The 21,229-nt window shown below is 49.9% G+C and overlaps 1 protein-coding gene across 2 annotated transcripts in view; it reads right to left on the bottom strand.

Annotated features, from left to right (window-relative positions):
• The window catches only part of TECPR2 (tectonin beta-propeller repeat containing 2), a 90,849-nt gene that overhangs the window by 26,123 nt on the left and 43,497 nt on the right, over positions 1-21,229 (bottom strand). For both annotated transcript variants that reach the window (XM_081048426.1, XM_081048427.1), the window contains exons 11-17: positions 19,453-19,626; positions 17,352-17,532; positions 16,095-16,236; positions 12,993-13,233; positions 12,227-12,316; positions 10,546-10,779; positions 1,815-1,963 (exon numbers count right to left, since the gene is read on the bottom strand). In XM_081048426.1, coding sequence (XP_080904552.1) covers positions 1,815-1,963; positions 10,546-10,779; positions 12,227-12,316; positions 12,993-13,233; positions 16,095-16,236; positions 17,352-17,532; positions 19,453-19,626 — 1,211 coding nt within the window. The remainder of the gene's footprint in view (positions 1-1,814; positions 1,964-10,545; positions 10,780-12,226; positions 12,317-12,992; positions 13,234-16,094; positions 16,237-17,351; positions 17,533-19,452; positions 19,627-21,229) is intronic.

Raw genomic sequence — 21,229 nt, 5'->3', positions numbered from 1 at the left:
GCCTTAAAAAGTTAAACATACCATCACTTATGACCCCTCAATTCCACTTAAAGTTATATACCCAACAGAATTGAAGATATGTGTCTATACAAGGACACATACACGAATGTTCACAGCAGCATTATTCATGGCAGCCAGAAAGGAGGAACAACCCAGACGTCCGTCAGTTACAAATAGATAAAATATGTCATCTGTCCCCACGATGGAATATTCTTCAGTCATACCAAGGAATGAGGCACTGATGCGTGTTACACCATGAACAGCAAACGTAGAAAACTGATGCTCAGTGAAAGGGGGCAGACAAGAAGGGCCACATGTTGTACAATTCCATTTATATGAAACTGGCAAATCCAGGGTGGGCAAATGCCCAGATATAGGAAGGAAGTAGATCAGTGGCTGCCAGGGGCTTAGGGCGTGGGGTTCTGGAATGAGGAGTGACTGTTGTACAATGTTGTGAATATACTAAACACTACTGAGCTGTAGACTGTAAGAAGGTAAATTATAACTCTAAGAAATAAAGCTGTTAGAAGTTAAAAAAGGAAGGTGCTGACAAAGACATACATCAGGTAACGAGAAGGTGTACGGTCTGAGGAGAATCTAAAAGCAGTCACGACACCAGCAAGTTGGCTTGCCTTCCGTTATTGCCGTAACCAGCAGCGCTTGACAGGCCAGTGAAGGGTATTCCTCTCTGCCAGGTGTCACGCAGCACCACGAGGAGAGGAAAAGTGAGCAGCACTGTAATTCCTATGTGTAGGCTCAGGTTTGCACAGCGCTGTCTAATTCACGGTGTCATCACAGACAATACGCCACTCACTCTCCCCTGAAGCCTGTGAAGGGGAAAGATCCACACGGAGCCTCCCCATGGCCGTGACCACTAACCGTGGCCTGAGAGAACTCCAGGCCCGACTCTTGTTCATTGCAGGGTCTCCTAGCACAGGCCCCAGGTCCGCTGGACAGGACTGGTCCTCAGGACCGGCCCTGAACCTTGCCCCTTGACCTCTGTCGCCCCATCCCTGAGGGTTCGTGATGCTAAAAATGAACACAAGCATTTACCTAAAACCTTGGCTTCCTTCTTGCCTCCATTCAAGCATTTTTCGTTCAAGGACTAACCACTCCTGCCCCCTGCTGCCTGTCCATGTGGCAACATCATATTTTTTTCCAACCAAGTCATACAGGGGACCAGCGAGCAGATTACTCTCATGAAATCATAGCTTCCTAAAGATAAACGTTAACAGAAATATACTTAGCAGAGCTACCACGAGATCTTTAGGGGTAATTAAGCAGTGCAAGGACATCAGACTGCTGCTTCTCTTGTGAGTGGTGGAACAGTCAAGAGCCCAAGAAAAACTTCTAGAATACACTGGAAACTGAAACGTGGGCTGGGGGGCAATGGGAAGTACAATTTGACAGACCAGGAGAGACACTCACAAATGCCGACACTAACACACTGTCTCTGCCACAAGGTTTGAAGTGACTTTTACTTTCTTCTCTACATTTCTGGGTATCGTCTGATTTTTTTATTTTTAAGTAATGCTCGTTTTATAAAAAGTTAGAAACAAAACAATTTTGTTTTGAGGAAGGAAAAACTTAGTGTTGCCTCAGATAACTGCAACAATCTGTTCAGCTCTAAACTCCACAAACATCAAATTCCAAGTCTGGGAGGCCAATGAATGGGGCACGCCTGGACGCTGGGCACACACCGGTGCCCCGTGTGCTGGGAGGCCTACCTCACAGCCGTGGTGCTTTTCCCAACAAAGTCCGGACAGTTTTGGTCTCACTGAGGCGCATGCTGGCGTCAGTTAACGTGTACTTACCTGGACAGGTGGCTCGATCATTATCCAGGCCGGGAGCATCAGGCTGGGATTCAGAGGCTGGGTTCCCACGCGGAAGTACACGCCACCCCTGGAATCGCAGGCCCAGACGTGCTGATTCCCACATGCCAAGCTTGTCAGTTTCACGGCTCCTGTAAACAAAGAAAATGCACACACACTGGTTACTTTTGTAAAATGACTCATTTTTCATTAATGTATGAACTTGGATTCTTTACTGCACAGGAAGAGGGGAGGCTGCCCTGGCAGCTGAACTCTGCTGCTTGAGAACATGATGGCACAGGAGAGGCACCAGGCCTCTGGCTGCCCGGCCACCTGCCAGGTGCCACACAGCAGCCCTCTTACACCACGGGCAAAGCAGTCAAGAAGTCGCAGCACTGAGCTCTCAGCCACCTAGCACGGAACTGGTTTCTCCACGTGGGCCCATTGTAGCTCCGTCCGATACGACTACGACCAGCAAATTCTGGATCTGGGGAGAGGAATTCATCTTTACAGACAATCCTGTTCCTAAATGGGATGAAGATGAACTAACTAGGCCTCCCAGAATCTTCACTTTTCTGCTTACATTTCTCCTTGTTGAGCAAACTGATTTCAAGAGGAAAGGAATGCGAAGAGCCTTTGAAGGGAAACTACATTTGATTAACAGTCTATTTGGCAAACAGAGCAGCAGCCGAGTTAGGGAACAATGGCAGCAGGACGGGCTCCCAGCTGCGTCCTCCACACCCTCATTGCAAACCTCCCTACAGTGAGGCATGGATACTACCCCAGTACCCTGCTCCTCACGTGAGGACAGCAGACTCAGTCATGAGACATTTGGTCAAGATCCCTCGGTGAGAACGTGGCTAAGCCAGGAGATGAAGGGGGGCCTGAGGTTTGAAGCCAGGCCAGCCTGACTCCATGTCAGCGACCTGCGATCTCTAGACTCCACCTTCTGTCTGATTCAGTTGACAAATGGATATACCCAGGTGAGCCACGTCCTATCAAGGTGTGGAACATTTGCATCACCCCAGAAAGTTCCATCAGGCCCCTTCCGGTCAATCTCCCTGTCCCCTCTGCTCCTCTGATTTCTGTCACCACAATGAGTCCAGTGTAGTCCAGACGTCCAGGGAGTCACAGGTACGCACTCTCTGGGAGTGGCTTCTTTCGCTCAGTGTAACATACGTGAGCTTCACCCGTAGCGTCACTTCTTTCACTGCTGAGTACTATGGAAACAGCACGCTCAGTTCATCCATTTACCTGCCAGTGCGTGTGGGCCATTTCCGTTTTACTGGTAGGAGTGAAGCTGCTATAAGCATTCTTGCAGAAGTTTTTGTGAACATGGGCTGTTTTTCTTGAATAATACCTAGGAGTGGAACTGCTGGGCCATGTGGTAGATATATGTTCGATCTTTGAAGAAACTGCCCGTATCCCCAGCTTACCATCTGACATGCCACCAGCAGTGTGCCCGCTGCCACACCACCAGAATCCATTGTGGCACCTTTTCCATGTCAGCCCTTCTAGTAGGTGTGACATGGTATCCTGTTATGGTTTTAATTTGCATTTCCCGTAAACTAATGATGTTGAGACTCTTTAACATGCTTATGAGCACTTATCTTCTTTTGTGAAGTATCTGTTCAAGTCTTTTGCCCATTTTTCAAGTTGAATGGTTTGTCTTCTGATGACTAGGTCAGAGGATGTGTCATTTTGACTCTAAAATGGGGGAAATGGTGGTGCAGCTAGATTTCCTGGCGGTGCTGCTTTTGGCCACCCCACACAGTTGTCACTGGCATCAGATGACAGCCCGTGTGTCTGCACTAACAGGCACCGATCCTGCTATGTGGAAATTCTGTCATGTGCCTTAACTATGAGACCAACTTAAAAGTATTAACTCACTACCACACAAAAAACTCTTAGTAGTCCTGTGTGCATTTCCTAAAGATGATGATTTCTCTTACAATGAAATTAAGTGTATTTTTTCCTTCCTCTATCTCTTGTAGGATGTCTTACCAGGTAGTTCAAACAGATTCCCTAGGGCTCTAACATTACATATTAAATGGGTACCAATCAAAATAAAGGAGCTTCAGCAGTAAATCCCAGAAACAGCTGAGAAACAAATGCTAACTGGAAAATAATTTTCTGTTAGGGAGTCTTCAACCTGCCCTAACAGGAACTACAGGCAGTAGCTGCTCATGTGACTGGAGTTACATGGTAACAAAAACACTGGGTCAGCATCTCAGAGTGACAGGGAGTAACTACATCGCCAACAGAGCATGGAATTCATGTTACAAGGAGAACATTCTTTTAGAACAAATTTAAGAGGCTGCCAGAATGTACACTTCGGTGTATAAACCAGCTTATTCTGAATTGAATAGACAAGTCAAAGAAGAAAACGTTTAATAGAGAGCTTTTCTGAAGTTTCTGACCTCACAGGGGGTCTCCCTCAGGTTGCCTGAATACAGGTTCATGTGGCTGTTCCACAGAGAAGATGGTCATAACATGTGGCAGAGACCATTTGCCCTCCCCAAACACTCCAAGGCTCTCACAGTCCTTTAGGGGACCCCACCACTAGTTCTGGCCAGTGGGCTGTGAGCAGAAGTGATCTTTCACTTCTGAAGTGTAAAAGAGCCTTTCAGCTGTCCCCTGCTGCAGTGACGGAGATAGTGGTGCCACAGAACACTGCAGTAGGGCCAGTAAGCTGTCACCCAGGGGACGACGATGCTAAAAGACTGCGAGCTAAGCTTGTGGGAACAGGAAAGCAGTGTTTGCGGTGAAGCTGCTGATCCTGGGGCCTGTTACTACATTACCAATCTGACGAACAGACATGTTACAATTTTCCTGCCCCTCCATATTGTTGTCCCCTCCCATTAAAAAAAAGAAAAAGGTTTTAATTACTTTATTTAACAAATCTGACATCTTCCCTTTAGGATTACTTTTTTTTTTGCCCCCGCCCTCCCCCGCTCCCAGTTCTTACGCCATTGTCTCTCAGTCTAATTGTAGGGTGCAGTTCCCTGGGCCATGCTGATATTATGAGTCTTGTGCTCCACCCGTCTGAGGCAGTAGGTCAACGATCATTGGTCCTTGGTCAGCAGCTCACAGCATCTCACGGCAGCTCTCATTGGCTGCCGGCCATTCACGCCGGCTGCCGGCCAGTGCGGCCATGGGCCACTCATGGTTGCACATGTCAGTACACAGCAGCCCGGGTGGCACACAATAGCTCCCGCCAACCTCCAGCTGCTCACAGCGGCCCAGCTCCAGGGAGAGCTGTTGTTCCCAACCTTAGCTGTAGAGGGCGCCGCTCAGTGGCCCACGTGGGAATTGAACCAGCAGCCTTCGGCGTTAGGAGCAAGGCGCTCCAACAGCCTGAGCCACCGGGCCTCCCTAGGATTACTTTTTTTTAAAAAAGATTTTATTGGGGAAGGGGAACAGGACTTTATTGGGGAACAGTGTGTACTTCCAGGCCTTTTTTCCAAGTCAAATTGTTGTCGTTTCAATCTTAGTTGTGGAGGGCGCAGCTCAGCTCCAGGTCCAGTTGCTGTTACTAGTTGCAGGGGGCGCAGCCCACCATCCCTTGCGGGACTCGAGGAATTGAACTGGCAACCTTGTGGTTGAGAGCCCACTGGCCCATGTGGGAATCGAATCGGCAGCCTTCAGAGTTAGGAGCATGGAGCTCTAACCACCTGAGCCACAGGGCCGGCCCCCTAGGATTACTTTTGAAACATACATTTTGGAACAAAAAAGTAACATCTGGGCCGGCCCGGTGACTCAGGTGGTTGGAGCGCCATGCTCCTACTGCCAAGGTCTCCAGTTCGATTCCCACATGGGCCAGTGAGCTGCGTCCTCCACAGCTAAGATTGTGAACAACAGCTCTCCCTGGAGCTGGGCTGCTGTGAGCAGCCGGAGGTCAGTGTGAGCTACCGTGAGCGAGCTGCTGTGGGCTACACCGTATGCTGCCATGAGTGGCCGGCAGCCAGCGTGAGTGGCCAGCCATCGGCGAGAGCTGCCGTGAGCTGCTGTCAGCATCCAACCAATGACCGGTGACCAACTGCCTGAACCAGGGGGAGCACAAGGCTCATAACACCAGCATGGGCCAGGGAGCTGTGTCCTACACAACTAGACTGAGAAACAACGGCTTGAACTAGAGTGGGGCAGCAGGCAGAAGAAGGCATGGGGAAGTAGTATCTATTTGGTGTTTTACTATTTATAAAACACTTTTCTGCATAAATTACTGCATAATATAATCCTATTTGTTCTTAAAAGCATGAAATGACACTGAATATGTCCTCATCAAATGCTTTAACCAGATAAATTATAATTACAAATCGCATTACTTTGATAAATATTCCAACGGCTAACAGACTGCATATTTATGTACTGGGAAGTGGAATGTTGTGGGGCCTCTTAAATATCTGCTAAATGATGCAAATTTTCTTCTAAAAACTCGGATTGTAACAAAGCACAAATTCCATAATATCTCTATAACTGGGTTTTGTAGTTAAACATTTAATTTCAGAATTATCTTATTTTCATCTCAGAACAGCAATTGATTTGGTTGCTTGTATGCAGGCAGAAGAGAGAGGGACGCTACGTCTTCAAGAAGAAACTAAAGGTAGGAATTGTGTTCATAACTTGAAACTTTGCTACCGTCATCCTTGAAACTGCAATTTCTGTTTGCAATGTGGAGAAGACTGGTGACAGTCCAGACTTTACAATGACCTGGCAATGCCCAAGCTCCATGCCGGCACAAGGTAGTCCAGACCATGTTGTCAGCAGCAGGAAGACAGGCCTCCGTTTTTTTATGGCTTCAATATCAGAACACTTGTAAAGAAGAGGCCAGGACTGAAGAGAAAAAGAGGTAAATCATTTCTCTGAACAGCTCTCCTGGGCAGGATGATGGCGACTTGTGCTGTACTAAAGAATCAGGTGTGATGACATCTCGTGCCTGCACATTAGGCAGTTTTATTTAGGATGATCAGTAACAAGGAATGAAACTCACATCCCAGAATTACTTAGAAATGGAGTTACACATACTAACAACTTTCCCTGACAGTTTAGTTTCCTGATGGGCACGGACGTGGCTCAGCATGTGGTCCCTGCCTGCAGAGCCCCCACCCCTGTGTGTAAAGAGTCCAACTGAAATGACTGTTGGCACAGAGTGGGAGCTCAATGCTTAGGCAACACAGCGGGAGGGTGTTGTGATGGAGAAAGCTGAGGGGACTGACAGTCTCGGCTGAGGTATGCAGGAAGAGCAGGGAGAATATTCCAGGCCACAGGAAGAGAAGGAAGGGGCCTGGCATACGGAAAAGCAGTGGCTGGTGATCAGAGCCCAGCTGCACGAGGCCCATGAAAGGCAGGCTGGGCCAGGCTGCAAGAGCCCGGGGTGCCGCCCTGAAGCCCGGAAATGATTCTAGGGGCATGTGGAGCCATGTAACATTGAGGGCACACCCCCCGGAGGTGTGCATTAGGAAGATGGCTCTGGCAACCATGGCGTGGTTGGGCAACGTGGTGCCACGAGTCGGTTACTGCAGTAGTGCAGGTGGTGAGGAGGGGGCTGTGCCCCTGGTCATAGTGAGAGGGAAGCAGGACAAGACAACCCAGGAGACCTTCTGGAGTAGATGGAAGAGACACCCTGACCGCACTGCCGGGAAAGAAGCACAAACAGCTAGAGTGGACTCTGCCCTTCCCAGCCGAATTTAGTGGGAGCGGAAGAGTGCAGCCAGGAGAGAGCACGACTGGGAAAGAGAAGTTCGGTAGTAAACAGAACCCTCACATGCGGAGTCAAGACCTGAAAAGGCTGTGCTTCCTTTCACTGCTGTGAGCAAACACCACAGCCAGCTTTTACTAGAACAGCGAGGCATGCTGGGTAGGCCCTGGGAAGTGACGCAAGCAGCGTTAAGGTTTCCTAGATGACCACATTCTCTTCACCAGCGCTCCACACACGCTGCCTGATGAGAACCTGCCATGGACACACACGTGGGGTCCTGGGCAGGGAGCTCACCTGAACTCAAAACCGGCAGCCCTGCATTTTGATATCAGGTTTGTGCAATAGTAACTGAGGTTTAAGAGGTTAAAAATTGCAAAGACCACAATTACTTTTGCACCAACCTAATAATTAAAAGAAACCCTTGATTCGTCTGTTTGTCTCACAGGCTACACAGATCATACCTGAAGAGAGCCCAGCATCAGAACACCTCGTGGCCTTGGCCTGCCTTTCATTGCCCTCCTCCCAATGGCGCCCTGCCTACCTTTCTAGCCCAACACAAAACCTACCCTCTGTGGGCTTTTGCATTCTCCCAAGAGCTCATAAAATGGGAAAAGGAGTCTTTATCCATCATTTCAGTATCAGCCAGTAACCCAGATAAAGAAACAAAATCTAGAGCTCGGAGTACGATAAAGACTGAGATGGGCCCTCTGTTCCTGTAATTGCCCCCTCCCCCCATGCACACTGTTAAACCCAGGTGGGCACTCCTGCACCAGCCTGAGCTGTGCAGCTAACGATGGCTTAAGAACATCCCCAAGAAGGACATGTCACACCTGCCGAGACAGCTGACTTCCTCAGGATGCTGACTTGCACCCTCTCTCTGGAGTAAGCGCTGCTGTTCCCATTAGAAAGGTGAGGAATTGGGGTTAAAGGGAAGCTAGCCTCTTGTCCAGGGCCCAGCTATGTGCACAGCCAGCACCGTCTCTCATGAGTTCCCCCTCCTCTACCTGACCACCTTGCACCTGCTGGCTGTGTGATCCATGCCACGCTTGGCTCCATCCTGGCATTGATTTGCTAATGATTTTGCAGGCATGAGGCAGGGAGGCTCGGTTCCTTTGCTCCTACCCGGTGCCCTCAGCAAGCACCTACTGTGTGTGCCCTCAGCAAGCACCTGCCTGTGCTTTAGAGAGCCAAAACTCATCCTGGACTCAGGATGGCCTTGTTCCAGCTTCCTCCTATCTCAAAGTGAGACTTAACCCCACCAAAGCTGTTTCTCCCCTAGAAAGAATGGCCACTGCTCTGGTTAAACCCAAGGGCACGTCAGAGACTTGTACCACTCCAGCTTGCTCACCAGTGCCAGGAGGACTAGGCAGGGTTGGAAGGGAGGAGGAGCTGTGGGCCGGAGCCTGGGGGCCACAGGCAGAGCTGGTTCCAGCAGGGTGGAGCCTGGCGCAACGCCCACTCACTGCACCCACTGCAGTGCAATGCCTTCTGCCGAGGGCCTGGGAGAGGGTGGTGCTGGGAAACAGCTCTGCTTCTGAACCAGATCCTGCAAATGAGCACGGCCTCCCGAGTACTCAAGATTTAGTGGGAGGTCACAAACGGGGCCCTGGCTGCTGTATCTCCAGAAAGAATGACTGGCATCCCCCAAACTGGTCTGGCTGGGGGCTGCTGGAGAAAGGCTCAGGCCAGTAGGCTCTCTGAATAAATTAAAGGCTTCCCAGGACAGGCAGGAAGGTCCTCCAGCGCCAGCATTCAGGACCCGACCAGCTGCAGTCTGGTCAGTATTGTCAGTAATGGCGGCTGGAGAATGTTCTCAAAAGCTAGAAGGTAACCGGCCATGGTGCTGAGTTTAGGTTCAAAAGACTGGGTGTGAGGCCAAAAGCATAAATAATCAAAATGACCCTGGAAAATTCCCTAGCTATGGAACAGAGCTTGCTTCTTTAACTGAGAACCAACCTGCTTTTTGGTTAAGCTGTATGATGTTTGGGGGGCCTTTTTGGACAAAAGAATGAAGACATGTCTACACAGCACCCTGTGGGAACCATGTGGGCTGAGACCAGCTTCATGGGACGCCGAGTGGTCCATCAGCTCCCAGGGCTGCAGTGGAGGAAGGCAGACAACCAGCCCTCCCTCTCTCCCTTCTTGCTTTCTTTCACCCCTCCTCTTTTTCCCCCCGAGTATATATGGCTGAATTCTCAAACATTAAATGCTTGTATAATTCAATTCCACCACCTAACAAGCAATAAGAAAAGGACTGGTTGTCAGTTTACCGAAATGGGAAACTGTATGGCAGGGTTCCTAAGGCTCACAGGACCCGCCCCCCCACAAGCCCTCAGCACACCCTCTACCTTCAGGCCAGTCTCCGCCTTCAGACCAGCCAGACCTAAGCTGCCAAGCGATGAAGAATCTGCCCAGAGAATAACCCAATGCTGGGAGCTCATTCTATTTTGTTACTTCGTGGAACACTAATGAAGGACTTATAAATGGTACCATGCTCCTTGGCCTGCTCTGTGACCCTTGTGGGGATACTTGGAGCAGAGCGGCAGTTAGGAGAAGCATGGCCTCTCCTCAGTCTGATCTCACGCCGACACACTTGCTGAGCTGCTGTCCTGTGCTGGACACTGTTCCAGCTGCAGAGCAGACAGGTCAGCGGGTCGTTGACCCTGGCGGGGGACAGGCTCACTCTCCCAGATTTAAAGGGCATGAAGCCATGTGCCACATGCAGACAGACTGGCAGAGGCAGCTGCACCAATAGGATTATTTCAAGCAGTTCTTAGTGGGCAACTTCCTCTGAGTATGAGCTCCTCCCAGGTTCTGAAAAGCCTGCAAACCTAAGAGGTGGGGAAGTAAAGTTTCTACAAAATTAAGAGGCCCATTTGGTCTGTAAGAGTGGCTAAATAACCGCCTGAAACCCAGCAACACAAAAAATGTCATACAAGAGCTCGTACAAATGGAACCCAGGGGACCCGGGAACTTTTGTCAGCTGTCACATTCAGATGCAGCCTAAGGCAGTCATGACGCACGAGGCGGCCATACCTAGTTGAGAGAGGTCCAGCCGCGTCCAGTGCATGCCTGTGGGGCAGCTCCTGGACAGCGTCCTGATGAACACCTGGCCCAGGCCGTCCAGGGCCCACAGTGCGTCCTGGCAGGCGGCATAGGCTCTCATCTCGGCGTCGGGAGGCAGCTGCACCGTGGATGGACGGGACTGTGCATGCTGGGCGCTGATGCTGCACAGGTCCTTGCTGCCTTGGCACAGCCACAAGGAGCTTCCTGTGGGAAAGGTTCACGGCGTCACTCACCAAGCACGAGGCGGCCTCTGCCTCCGGGCAGCTGACACTTGCCGGCTCCCATGCTCACGTACCACCACGTGACAGGAGCTCTATGCACTCTAAGTCACAGTCAGAGGGAAACCCCGTGACCAGCCACTCAGCAAGAAACAAGCCCGAGGAATTTTAAAGAAATGAAAGAAAGCAGGGCTCCTGAGGAGAGTTCATGAGGCTACGTTTCCGGCCCAGCGCTCTGACCTGGGATGTTTCATGCCGGCCGGGAGTCTCTAACTCGGTATTTCATCAGTGCTGGGGAGTGGTGGGGGGCTCAGCAATGCCTGGCCTCAGAAGGACCAGGCCTGCCCTGCTCTACTGTGAGGGGCAGGCTGGGGAGGCTGCTGGAGAAGGCTCAAAAAGCTGGAAAGCGTCTTCCTCTCATCCTCACCTCAAAATCACATTCCCTCATTCCCTCTGCCGGTTTTAGAGTCCTTAGGTTTAGCAGAATCAGTTTAAAATTCAAATAACCCTTGGGGAAGCTAAAACCTTGCTCACGGTGTATTATTTAAAGTATTATCTAAAATGTGTGACCAGATATGTTTTGGAACTCAAAATTCCTCTGGATTTTGAAACCCTAAGGCAATAGGTATGCCACACATTTAAGTAACAGCCCCAGTTGGGGGAAGGCAGCACGCCCAACGAAGTGCAGTGACATTCCTGCAGTCATGACCAAGGGGACAAATGAAGCCTGTCAGTAGTCTCAGGTTGTGCAGGTCAGGCTGTGCTGCCAAATAAACTTGTGCCCAACTCAGGAACTAACCTATGGTTTCCAGTACTTACTGATTTCAGAACTGCGGTCAGAACGACCCAGCCAGAAAGCATTTTATTGCACTGACCACGTAATCCACTTCCTAGTGGTGCTAGTGCTTGAAGTAACCAACGGCTTCCTCTGACCCCCAGATGTCCTGGGAGGTGGCTTCCTAGAAGGGTCACCTGACTACCCAGGCTCCCAGCCCACTGGGTAGTGCACTGCCTCTCCTGGCTCCAAGCCCATGCTCCTGGCGGGGCTGTGAGTTCTGACTGGAGAGGAAGAGGTCTACCCCAGCCGCTGCAGAAGGGGAAATGGGAAGCAGTCCGCGAAGAGGATGGGTACCTACTGCCTGCTGTGCTATGGCCCCATGGCATGTCACTGGAGGTGACCAAGCTCTGGCCCTCATGGCGACAGTGCACGTCCCCTCCTTCAGGAGGCTTTGCCTCTAGACTCACGCAGCTTTACTTCTGTACCCTCCTCTTCTGGTCAAGCGCACCCAGCTTCAGGGCCCTCCGATCAGCCAACAAGGGCCACCAGCCTGTAACACCCCATCTTGTATCTGAGGTCCACATAGCCACACCCCTGTCCCAACTAGGCCACAGGCAGATGACGGTTCCAACCCGTGCACTATCTCCCCACCAACCTTCCTTTGTGGGAGCAGCAGAAGCCAACACAAAGGCCCACTTGGTTGCAGAAGCTGTCCCACGGGGAACAACATTATTCCAGTAAGTGCCTAGGAAGAATAAATAGAAGAGTGTGTTAAAGAAAGAAAGAAAAAACCACACTTCAGAGCATTAGTTCTAGGCTACAGCTGGTCTTCAGGACTCTGTGGCTAATTCTGGAGTGTCCTTAAGTTGGGAGAAGCCAGCCAGCACTGGGGAAGCCGCCCGGTCACTGTGGACACTGACAAGCAGAGCCACAGGCTTGCCCAGGGCTGGGGAGGCTAGGAGCGGGAGGAGAGCTGGGGAAAGTTCACAAAGCAGGGGTTCACTTACAGAAACGCAGCACAGACCCATGGGGATCTACACCTACATTTACAGATCTGGTCAGAGCCCTGCATTTTCTCCAGCGCAGTAATTTTCCCTCTAGGAAATGGACTATTCTCTCTCCCTAGGCGCTTCAGGTTTGGGTGTTTTCATTTAAATGTGAAATCATTAACATTAAACTGAGCTCCCTGTGCTCTTCTTATATCCTACTGATCACACACCATCTGGACTCTGGGATCCCAGCTGTAGCAATGACAGAGTAAAGAAAGGAAACGGATATAAAACATAAACCGGCCTCGTCAGGAACACTTCTCACCACTGGCACCATTATCTTCTCAGGTTGAGAGCTTAAAGCTTTTCTTCAAATGCCAACTTTAAGGCAAAACTGCCTATCAAATGTGGAAATCAAAGCAATTCACTCACCGATGAGACTTCCTCTGGCGACATGGAATTCATTCTTGCCCGAGGAGATCCAGACGCCACTGCTGTTGACCCCTAGAAGGCTCGGCTGGCACTGAAGCTGCTGAGACCAAAACGCCATGCGCAATTTATCTGCCACCTTTTCGACGGGCACTTGGGCCGCTGTGGCCACCGATTGTGTGGCGTGCATTATAGTCTGGAACAAGCTGCACTGGTCGAACACAACGTAGTCTGTGATGCTCACCTGGGGGGAGGAGGACACCCCATTCTCAGTGCAGTTACACGTGCCTTCTGTGTGTGCTCACTGCCTGAGAGGGAGGTCTGGCCCACGTCCCTCAGACACCCAGCCATACGTGCACACGTGTGCTCCCGTGAGGACCAGAAAGCCCAGCAGGACTTTCACTGCCAACTAACCATCAACACCGCCAACTAACTACTTCTGAAGGTCAGACTTAGAAGGACAGAAAACAATGTTCACCTTTTATTTTATACGCTTTTGTATTACATGGACCTCTTACAACAAGTATGTATTATTTCTGTCATTGAGTATCACCCCCTCACACTCTGTAATTCTTTTATTCTAAATTTGGTTTTTAAATTTAGGTATTTCCAATGGACAACAATGTACAAGAGTCAGAATCACAACATGGGTTAAAAAGGTACCATAAGCTGGGTGATGACGTAATTTATGATCTAAACCGGGGCTGTTCATAATTATGCCAGGCCAACACTGGGACGTCCTGGCCACAGGGAGGCCACCCTGGCTCAGATGCCAGGACCACGGGCTTCTCCGACGTTCCTGAAGGAAACACTGTGTAAGGGTGAAATTCAGTAAATCAACAATGTAATTAGACTTAGCTAGTTTGCACTTTGACTCACCGCATAGCTCACTATCTAGACATCTCTAATTAGACTTAGTTTGCAGTTTGATCCATCCTGATATTCGTATGTTTCCTGTTTCTCCCCTCACCGATTAACCGAAGAACTCTGTTTTATTCCCTTTCTCAAGGTTACACATACCTTGTTAATCCATTTAATCAACAGAATCCTAACCTGGAAAGAGCAATTTCTTAATCCACAGGCACCCAGACACTGGAATACACACATAAAGTCCCAGGGCTTGGTGGTCCAGTCGGAATGCAGTCTGGAGTCCGGAGATAACATTCTCTTAAAACAGACCAGACCCCAGGAAGGAAGTCAGCCCTCAGACCTGCCTGACCGCCTCCCCCTTTCCTTCCTTCCTCTTCTTGTGTACCTAGAAGACCTGCCCATTCTAGGAGTGGGGAGGTGGCCTTTGGACAGGAGTCGCCGTCCATGGAAGGCCAGCACTCAGAACAAACCTGCTTTCTTTCCACCAACCTTGTCTCTCGGCTTTTAACTTTTGCAAGTGGCAGGCAGCCTGACCTTAGCACGGTACCAGCTTCTCAGGCACCTTCCTCTGAGGGAAACCTCTCCCTGCTGGCAGCTCTGGTGGTAGGAAGTGCTTTCTAAGATCTTCCGACTGGGCCAAAATCTGTTCCGACTGATTTCTGAGCATATGTCTGCCCTGCTGGGGGGGTAAACAGGGACTGTCGCTGTCCTGCTCCTAGGACAGCCGCGTGCAGGCCACATTCCCAGGTCATGCACAATGAAGTGTTGAGTAAAAGGGACATCATTTATGTTAGGGACCTCAATTTATAAAAAACAAAAAGGAAACTACTGTAAAAATCAGTACTTTACTATGTGTACAAACACTGCCCTTTCTTATCTGAGCGAGGCCCCACACTAGCTGTGTGAGCTGCTACCCTACTTAAAGTGTGAGGGAATGGTGTTACCACATCAGGACCTCGTGTCTCACTTGGGGACGCTCCGCTGTCCTGGCTGGGCAGCCTCCAATGGAGCTCGCCCTTCCTTGGGGGTGTGTACAACACCAAGGTCACAGGCAAGTCTGTGACCGACTCAGTCCTAGCACCCAAGGCTTGTAGACAAGCAGGATGCAAATTAAAAAGAGGTTTAGCAGCCAAACCTAATGCTGGCTCTCGCACTACAAAGAAATCAATCTTACAGTAACTAAAATAACTTTAAAATACCTGTAAGATGATTCTGTCGATTAAATGTCTCTAAAGATAATGTTCTGAATATGAGGATAAAATTATATTTAGTTTTCTTTAGGCTACTTTGAAATTGAATTTAGTACACACATACGTGTGTGTGTGTGTGTGTGTGTGTGTGTGTGTGTGTGTGAAGAACCATATAATAGGTTACAAATACAGAGAAGATATTTTACAGTGCCTGGCATATCGAGTTAGAGACATGTACACACACATTCATTGAAGAGCACACACAGCTCATTTTTCTGTACTCTCACCTGAGGGATCTGAGAGCAACAAGGCAAGTATGAGGCGACAATGAAACCTGAACTACCAGAGACGTGACACTGAAGACAGGCTGGGTGTTTCACAGCTGCTGTGTCCATATGACCTTACCTGCTACCATGGGAGACGGGAGCTGCGTGACACTGGTACCAGAGTGGGGAGTAGACACTCCTCTGCAAACACGTTCTAAGCCCCTGGCTGGTACCAAGTCACGAAAAGGTGCTTGACCCTACCCCTAATTCTCAAAGCCCTTCCTTTCCTGGGAACATGTGGGGAAAGTCTCCTTTCTCTGTTGAAACACACTCACACAGAGGCCTTTTGAACAAGCAGAGAGATGCATTTTAATTGTGGGTTGGATTTTCCAAACCTACCGTCTAGTCTCTTAGCACATTTGTTCTGAATTAAACATCATGCTTACCTAGGTCTTCCAATGGATGCTATGTGTTTATTTAACATACAGTGATCAATTTCTAAGCAACACCTAAATAAATAAACATAGCCTACGTATTTAAGCAAAGGGAGCTTTACAAGTTACTTCCTCAGATGAAAAGACCTTGATGTTTCTAATATGCTCAAATACTAACTAAATATGCTCAAAGTCTAACTCATCAAATAATGAACATGAATACTGCTGATTTAACCCAACCTTCTCAATGTCTTTAAGGAAAAGAGAGGGGCTTTATTTAAAGGGGGAGCAGAATTCCCGACGCAGGGAGACCTCTGGCACACCTCCCTAGAGCTGGACACCTACTTGCCACCAATGGTCATCATCTCCTTGGGGCTTCTTGGAAACGATGCCGGTTCTGAACCACAGGTGTCCGTGGATGTCCAGGGCCCACAGAGTCTGCTGGTCCCCGAGCGTTACACAGACAGGTTCCAGAGCTTGCCGTTCACTGAAAACAATGAGGACAGGGGAGTCAGCCCCCACATTCAGAGCCCCCAGCCCACATAGCGTCTCCTGGGAGAAGAGACGCACCACACCCACAAATTCCAAGGAAGGAAGCCTGAGTTTTGAGTGAAATAACTGTGCAAAATAAATTGTTCAAATGTGTTGCAGATTCTGCAACACATATGAAGACCCAGGATGATAGGACAACAGTGAGCAGGCACATTCGAATTCAGGGTCCCTGAACACACCTCTACCTCACTACCCCCTCCCTCACCAATGAAGTGACCGGGACCCCCTCCCCTCAGTGTGCCAGGCTGTACCAAGCAGCTCCAGCTGGGCAGACGCTGCCTCTCTTTGGGCAGTGCCCTTCCCCTGCCTGCCTATCTGGTGACATCCTCACTGGCCTCGAGGCCCCGCCTTTGCCGGTGGAGCCAAGGCGCCCTCAGTGCTCTATGTCCCGCTGTCTGGTTTAGGACCATGTGCACTAACTGGCCTCGGTCAGTCACTGGGAGCTCCATGAGGGCAGGGCCGTGGCTGAGTCTTCTCTGCACACCCAGCCCAGCACGGTCTGGCTCACAAGAGCGACTCACTCAAGTTTCCTGGGTTGCTAAATTCAAAACAAGAATATCCTAATCTAACTTTTCTAAGGACTGTTAATAACGTCACATTAGCAAAATGATTTGACAGTAATTCTGTAATTAAAATTTTAAATGGCATAATGTAATCAAGTACATGACAATTCAGAGATCAGTTTCAATTGACTAGGATAACAATAGAAAGATTTGGCCGTACTAAACCATCTGAAGTTCTAAACAGAAGCTCCCTGACACTGGGCCGTTCTGCAAAGAGCTGGTCAGGAGACTTGCTCGAGGTTACACAAGAGACAGCAGTATTTTAAAAAGCTGAGCTTTGACCCAACGTCCAATGTGCCGGTCAGAGGCAGGCACAAGGCGTCTCCAATGTCAGGCTGCTCAAACTGGCCCTGACAGCTGCAGAGAACACTGTAACCATAGAAACCTCCAGGGAACCAGCTGTGCCCAGGAAAGGGGAGCCCAGCTGACAAAGGGCGGAGGTGGGACAAACCAGGCTGAAGATGTCCCAGCCCCTCCCCTCTGATACCTGACGATGTCACATTTCCACTGCTCCCCTTCTGGACAGAAGCTGCTCACACCCTCCCGGTACAGGAGGGCTCTCTGTTCAGTCAACGCCCACACCACACTGTTTCGGGCTGTGACCTGGGACAGGGGGTACGGACAGTCGACCTTGATGGCTCTGGCACAGGGGCGATCCACGCTGAGACCTGCCAGGGAGACGGACAGGAAGCCCCCGAGGGCGCTCAGTGAGGACTTCACACCTCGGTTCTATTCTGTTCACTTCTTTTTTGTTTTGGTATTTTGTTATCTTCTTTTGTTTAAGCTTTTTTTTTTTAAAGGTCTACTCAACATATAATGCTTAAATTGTGCTTAAATGTAACATCTTATCTGAAGCATTTTCACATGCTCTTAGAAAACAGAAGGAATAACCATTCAGAATCCTCTGGTGTCTGATGACGTCCTGAAAGACCATGAAAGCCCAAAGCAGGAAAGCAGCTCGACCCCTGAGCCAGAGGGCCTGGGCTGCCAGCAGCTGCGCTGAGATGCCGTCCCAGCTGCTGGCTGTGCCCCTGGAGTCGCAGGGTGAGCAGAGGGTCCGCAGTGCCACTGGGCCGGCTGGCATCTGAGGCCTCAGCCAGCCTCCAACACAGCCGTCTCCTCTCCCTGCTTTGACCTGGTGTGTGTTTTTTTGGGGAATGGGGTCCACTGCTAAAATGCAAACCCTGAATCTCCTAGATGAATGGCATTCAAGGCTGTGGAAGGGCCAGGGCTCAGCCTCCCTGCCTCCTTGCAACCTCTGTCTAAGGGGATGAAAGTCACCGCCAGGGGAGCTGGCAGAACAGCTATCACCTAAAACCCCATGTTCCATGGCCACAGCCTGCTGTTAGGTCTGCGTACTCCAGGGTGCTCCCGGCTGATCACACGAGCACCCTGTGGCATCACAGTCCTTGGGTGCATGTCCCTGTGCAACGAGGCGGGAAGCACCTGAAGACTTCACACAGCACGGACCCTCGGGCCAGCCCGAGGCCCTAACCCAGGAGGCGTGGATGCGATGCGGCTCATCTGAAACCACGGCCTGGGGATGGCTATGGCACTGCGGGTTAGGAGGTAACTGCTCTTCACCCCCAGGCCAGAAGCACCCCATTTCCCCAGCGGAAACAAAATGCAAAAGCCCCTGGCAGTTGGCTGTGCACATGCCTTTCCAGAGCTATTTTCACTTGAAGAGAGACACAGGAAGTGGGCTGGAGAGAGCAGGGTGGCACGTGGCCCGGATCTCAGTGAGGCTGCCCCGGAGCTCGGGCAGGAGCTGCAAGGACATGCCATGCCACACATCTGGAGAGAGCCAGATGCGCGAGAGCCGTCAGTCTCAGTCAGAGAAGCAGCCCTGGCTGACAGTTCACAACAGAGATTAAAACATTCTCTTGGCATCAGCAATGTGAAATGGTTACAAGATTGATCTCTACAAAAATCCAAAATGGCCTCTTGACAACCAGAAACGAGCTCGTGCCCATAGCCCTTCCCAGACACTGATAAATCACACTGCTTTGGGAAACTCACGTCCCATTTTGCTGACAGCACATAAACACTGACTCTCATTACAGTTTATTTTTAATAAACAAGTTCCACTGTGTCTCTTCTAGAAGCTAAAGGTTCCCCTCAGGGCAGTTTCCTAGGACAAGTTGAACTGCTATTTAGAGCAAATTATTTCTCATTGTTTTCTCCTGGCCCACCTGTAAATAAGTGTAGCGAAGCAGGGCTCTGACCTGGCTGAAAAATGGAGCCATAAGCTCTAGGGAAAATGGCTCTAACGTCACCTCTGTCATTCTCTCCTGTTAAGATCTGATATTAGGGGGTGCGTGATACGCACTGGTCGGCCAGCAGGAGAATAAGACGCTGTCTGCATCTCACTAAAGTACCCTCTTAATTCCTGCCCTAAATTTGTCCTGGGTGGAATCTGAGTCAGTAGCAGAGTATTCCAAAGGCAAATACTCTCTAAGTCTGTTAATTTAAATAGAGTTTTAGTCTCTCAGTCCTTGTGACTGTGCTAAGTCTGTCCCTAACCAAGCGAGGAGCAGGACGGAGCCATTGCATCAGGACCCACGGCACCCGAGCCCCACCTCAGTTACCTGTCTGCAGGTACAGGTCTCCATTGGTCCTGATGACCCAGGCTGTGTCATCACTCAGTGCCACAAACACGGCCTGGGGCAGAGCTTCGTACCAGTGCCTCTTCCCCCTGATGGTCACTTTTCCACAAGCAAAAGCTCGGTTAGATTTCTGTTCAATCTTCCAGAGAAGGGCTCCTGTGGAAATCAAAATCCTATTCACCATCCAAAAAATACTGAGAATTACTTATACAGAAGACTTCACTCGGGGTGCGGGGACAGAAATTGCTAAAACACGCCGCCCTTTGCTTCCACCACACCTGGGGAAAGAGACCGAAGCACCGAGGTGAGAAGGCAGCTGTGTGGCTTTGGCCGTCACGTCACTTAACATCTCCAAGCGCCATTTCCTCATCTGTGACATGGGGCTCACGCCTGCCTTAGAGGCTGTTAGGAAGGCTGGAGGAGCAGGACCCAGAACACAGGGCCGGGCAGCTCACGGGCACCCATCTCAGAATATGAGCAGGGTGATACGTTAGCGTGCCGAGATGAGTCCCCAGAAAGGAAGCATCGTGAGTCCCCAGTGTCCTGAGAGAGGCTGGGGGTCCTGCAGGGTCACTTCTGGACCAGCAACATGGACAAGAGACATGAAAAGGAAGCATATGAGCTGGGCCGTGCTTTCTTCACTCAAAGAGGGATTTTGACAGAGATGAAGGAGGGGAGGGAGGGAGGAAGGGAAGCCAGAGAGTATTCTCTGTAGATGGAGCGTGTGGCACAGGCCATGCATTGAATTGTAAGAAGCCGCAGGCAGGCCCGAGAGCCACCAGAGCAGAGACAGGCTGGACAAGAGGGCCTGACGAGCAGCTGGAGGACGGATGGCAGCAGGACAGATGGCCACGGGGCACAGGGCCCTGCTGCCCACTGAGGATGTGGCCCCAAGGCCATCTCAGCCCAGAACGCTAACCTGGTGGAGACAAGAGTTCTTACTAGAGCAACAAGGGACTGAACGGTTTGGAAACACAAGGTAATTAACATAATCAGGAAAGAACCAAAGTTTCTAAGTGGCTGGGGAGACGAACCCAAAGGTAAACGACAGAAAAAGAATTAAAACGCACAATTACACAATGCAGCTAATGGAGTAGGTTATTGTCTCAGTTGCTAAGGAGAAATATTTTTCAAACAAGCAAAGACATAAAACAAAGCAACCCTAAACCAAACTAGTACTTTAAATAGTGACAAAGACCAGGGAGAGTTAAGGGAACTCCATCGTGAAGCCACCAAGGACCGGTCTGAGGTCACAGACTCAGTTTCCTCTGACTTTCCTTCCAATGTCCTAACCATGCACCAGGAACTACAAGGCAAAGAAACACATGAACACACCTGTGCTACCTGTCTACCCCCCAAACAGGTATAGTGACCAACAGGACAAAGCAGAGCAGCAGATAGGGCAGGTATTTCATTCAAGCAGAACCTCCTTCAGGAAATGTCTGTTGCAACAGAGCACTAAAAATGGCTTCCTCACGGCATGAGAGAATGAATGCCTTTTCTTTTTACATTCCGGGAGTAGATTACCCACCCAAAGACTGTAGATAGCTCATTTAAAAATATTTCTAAAAAGGAAACCAAATAGTCGGAACACATCCAACATATGCAGGGGCCCATCTTCACTAGTTCAAGCTGCCTTAAAGCAACACTAAGAAACAGAAACACATTCTATTTTTATAAGGAGTTAGTATGTTAATATCTTTCAAAATTCAAGCTATTTGTATAGTTTACAAACAACATGTTCATGTGTTACCACTGC

Source organism: Rhinolophus hipposideros (genome assembly GCF_964194185.1).
Source record: "Rhinolophus hipposideros genome assembly, chromosome: 5".
Classification (NCBI taxonomy): Eukaryota; Metazoa; Chordata; class Mammalia; order Chiroptera; family Rhinolophidae; genus Rhinolophus; species Rhinolophus hipposideros.
Note: the sequence above shows the minus strand (reverse complement) of the source record. Positions and strands in the feature narration are given on the sequence as shown.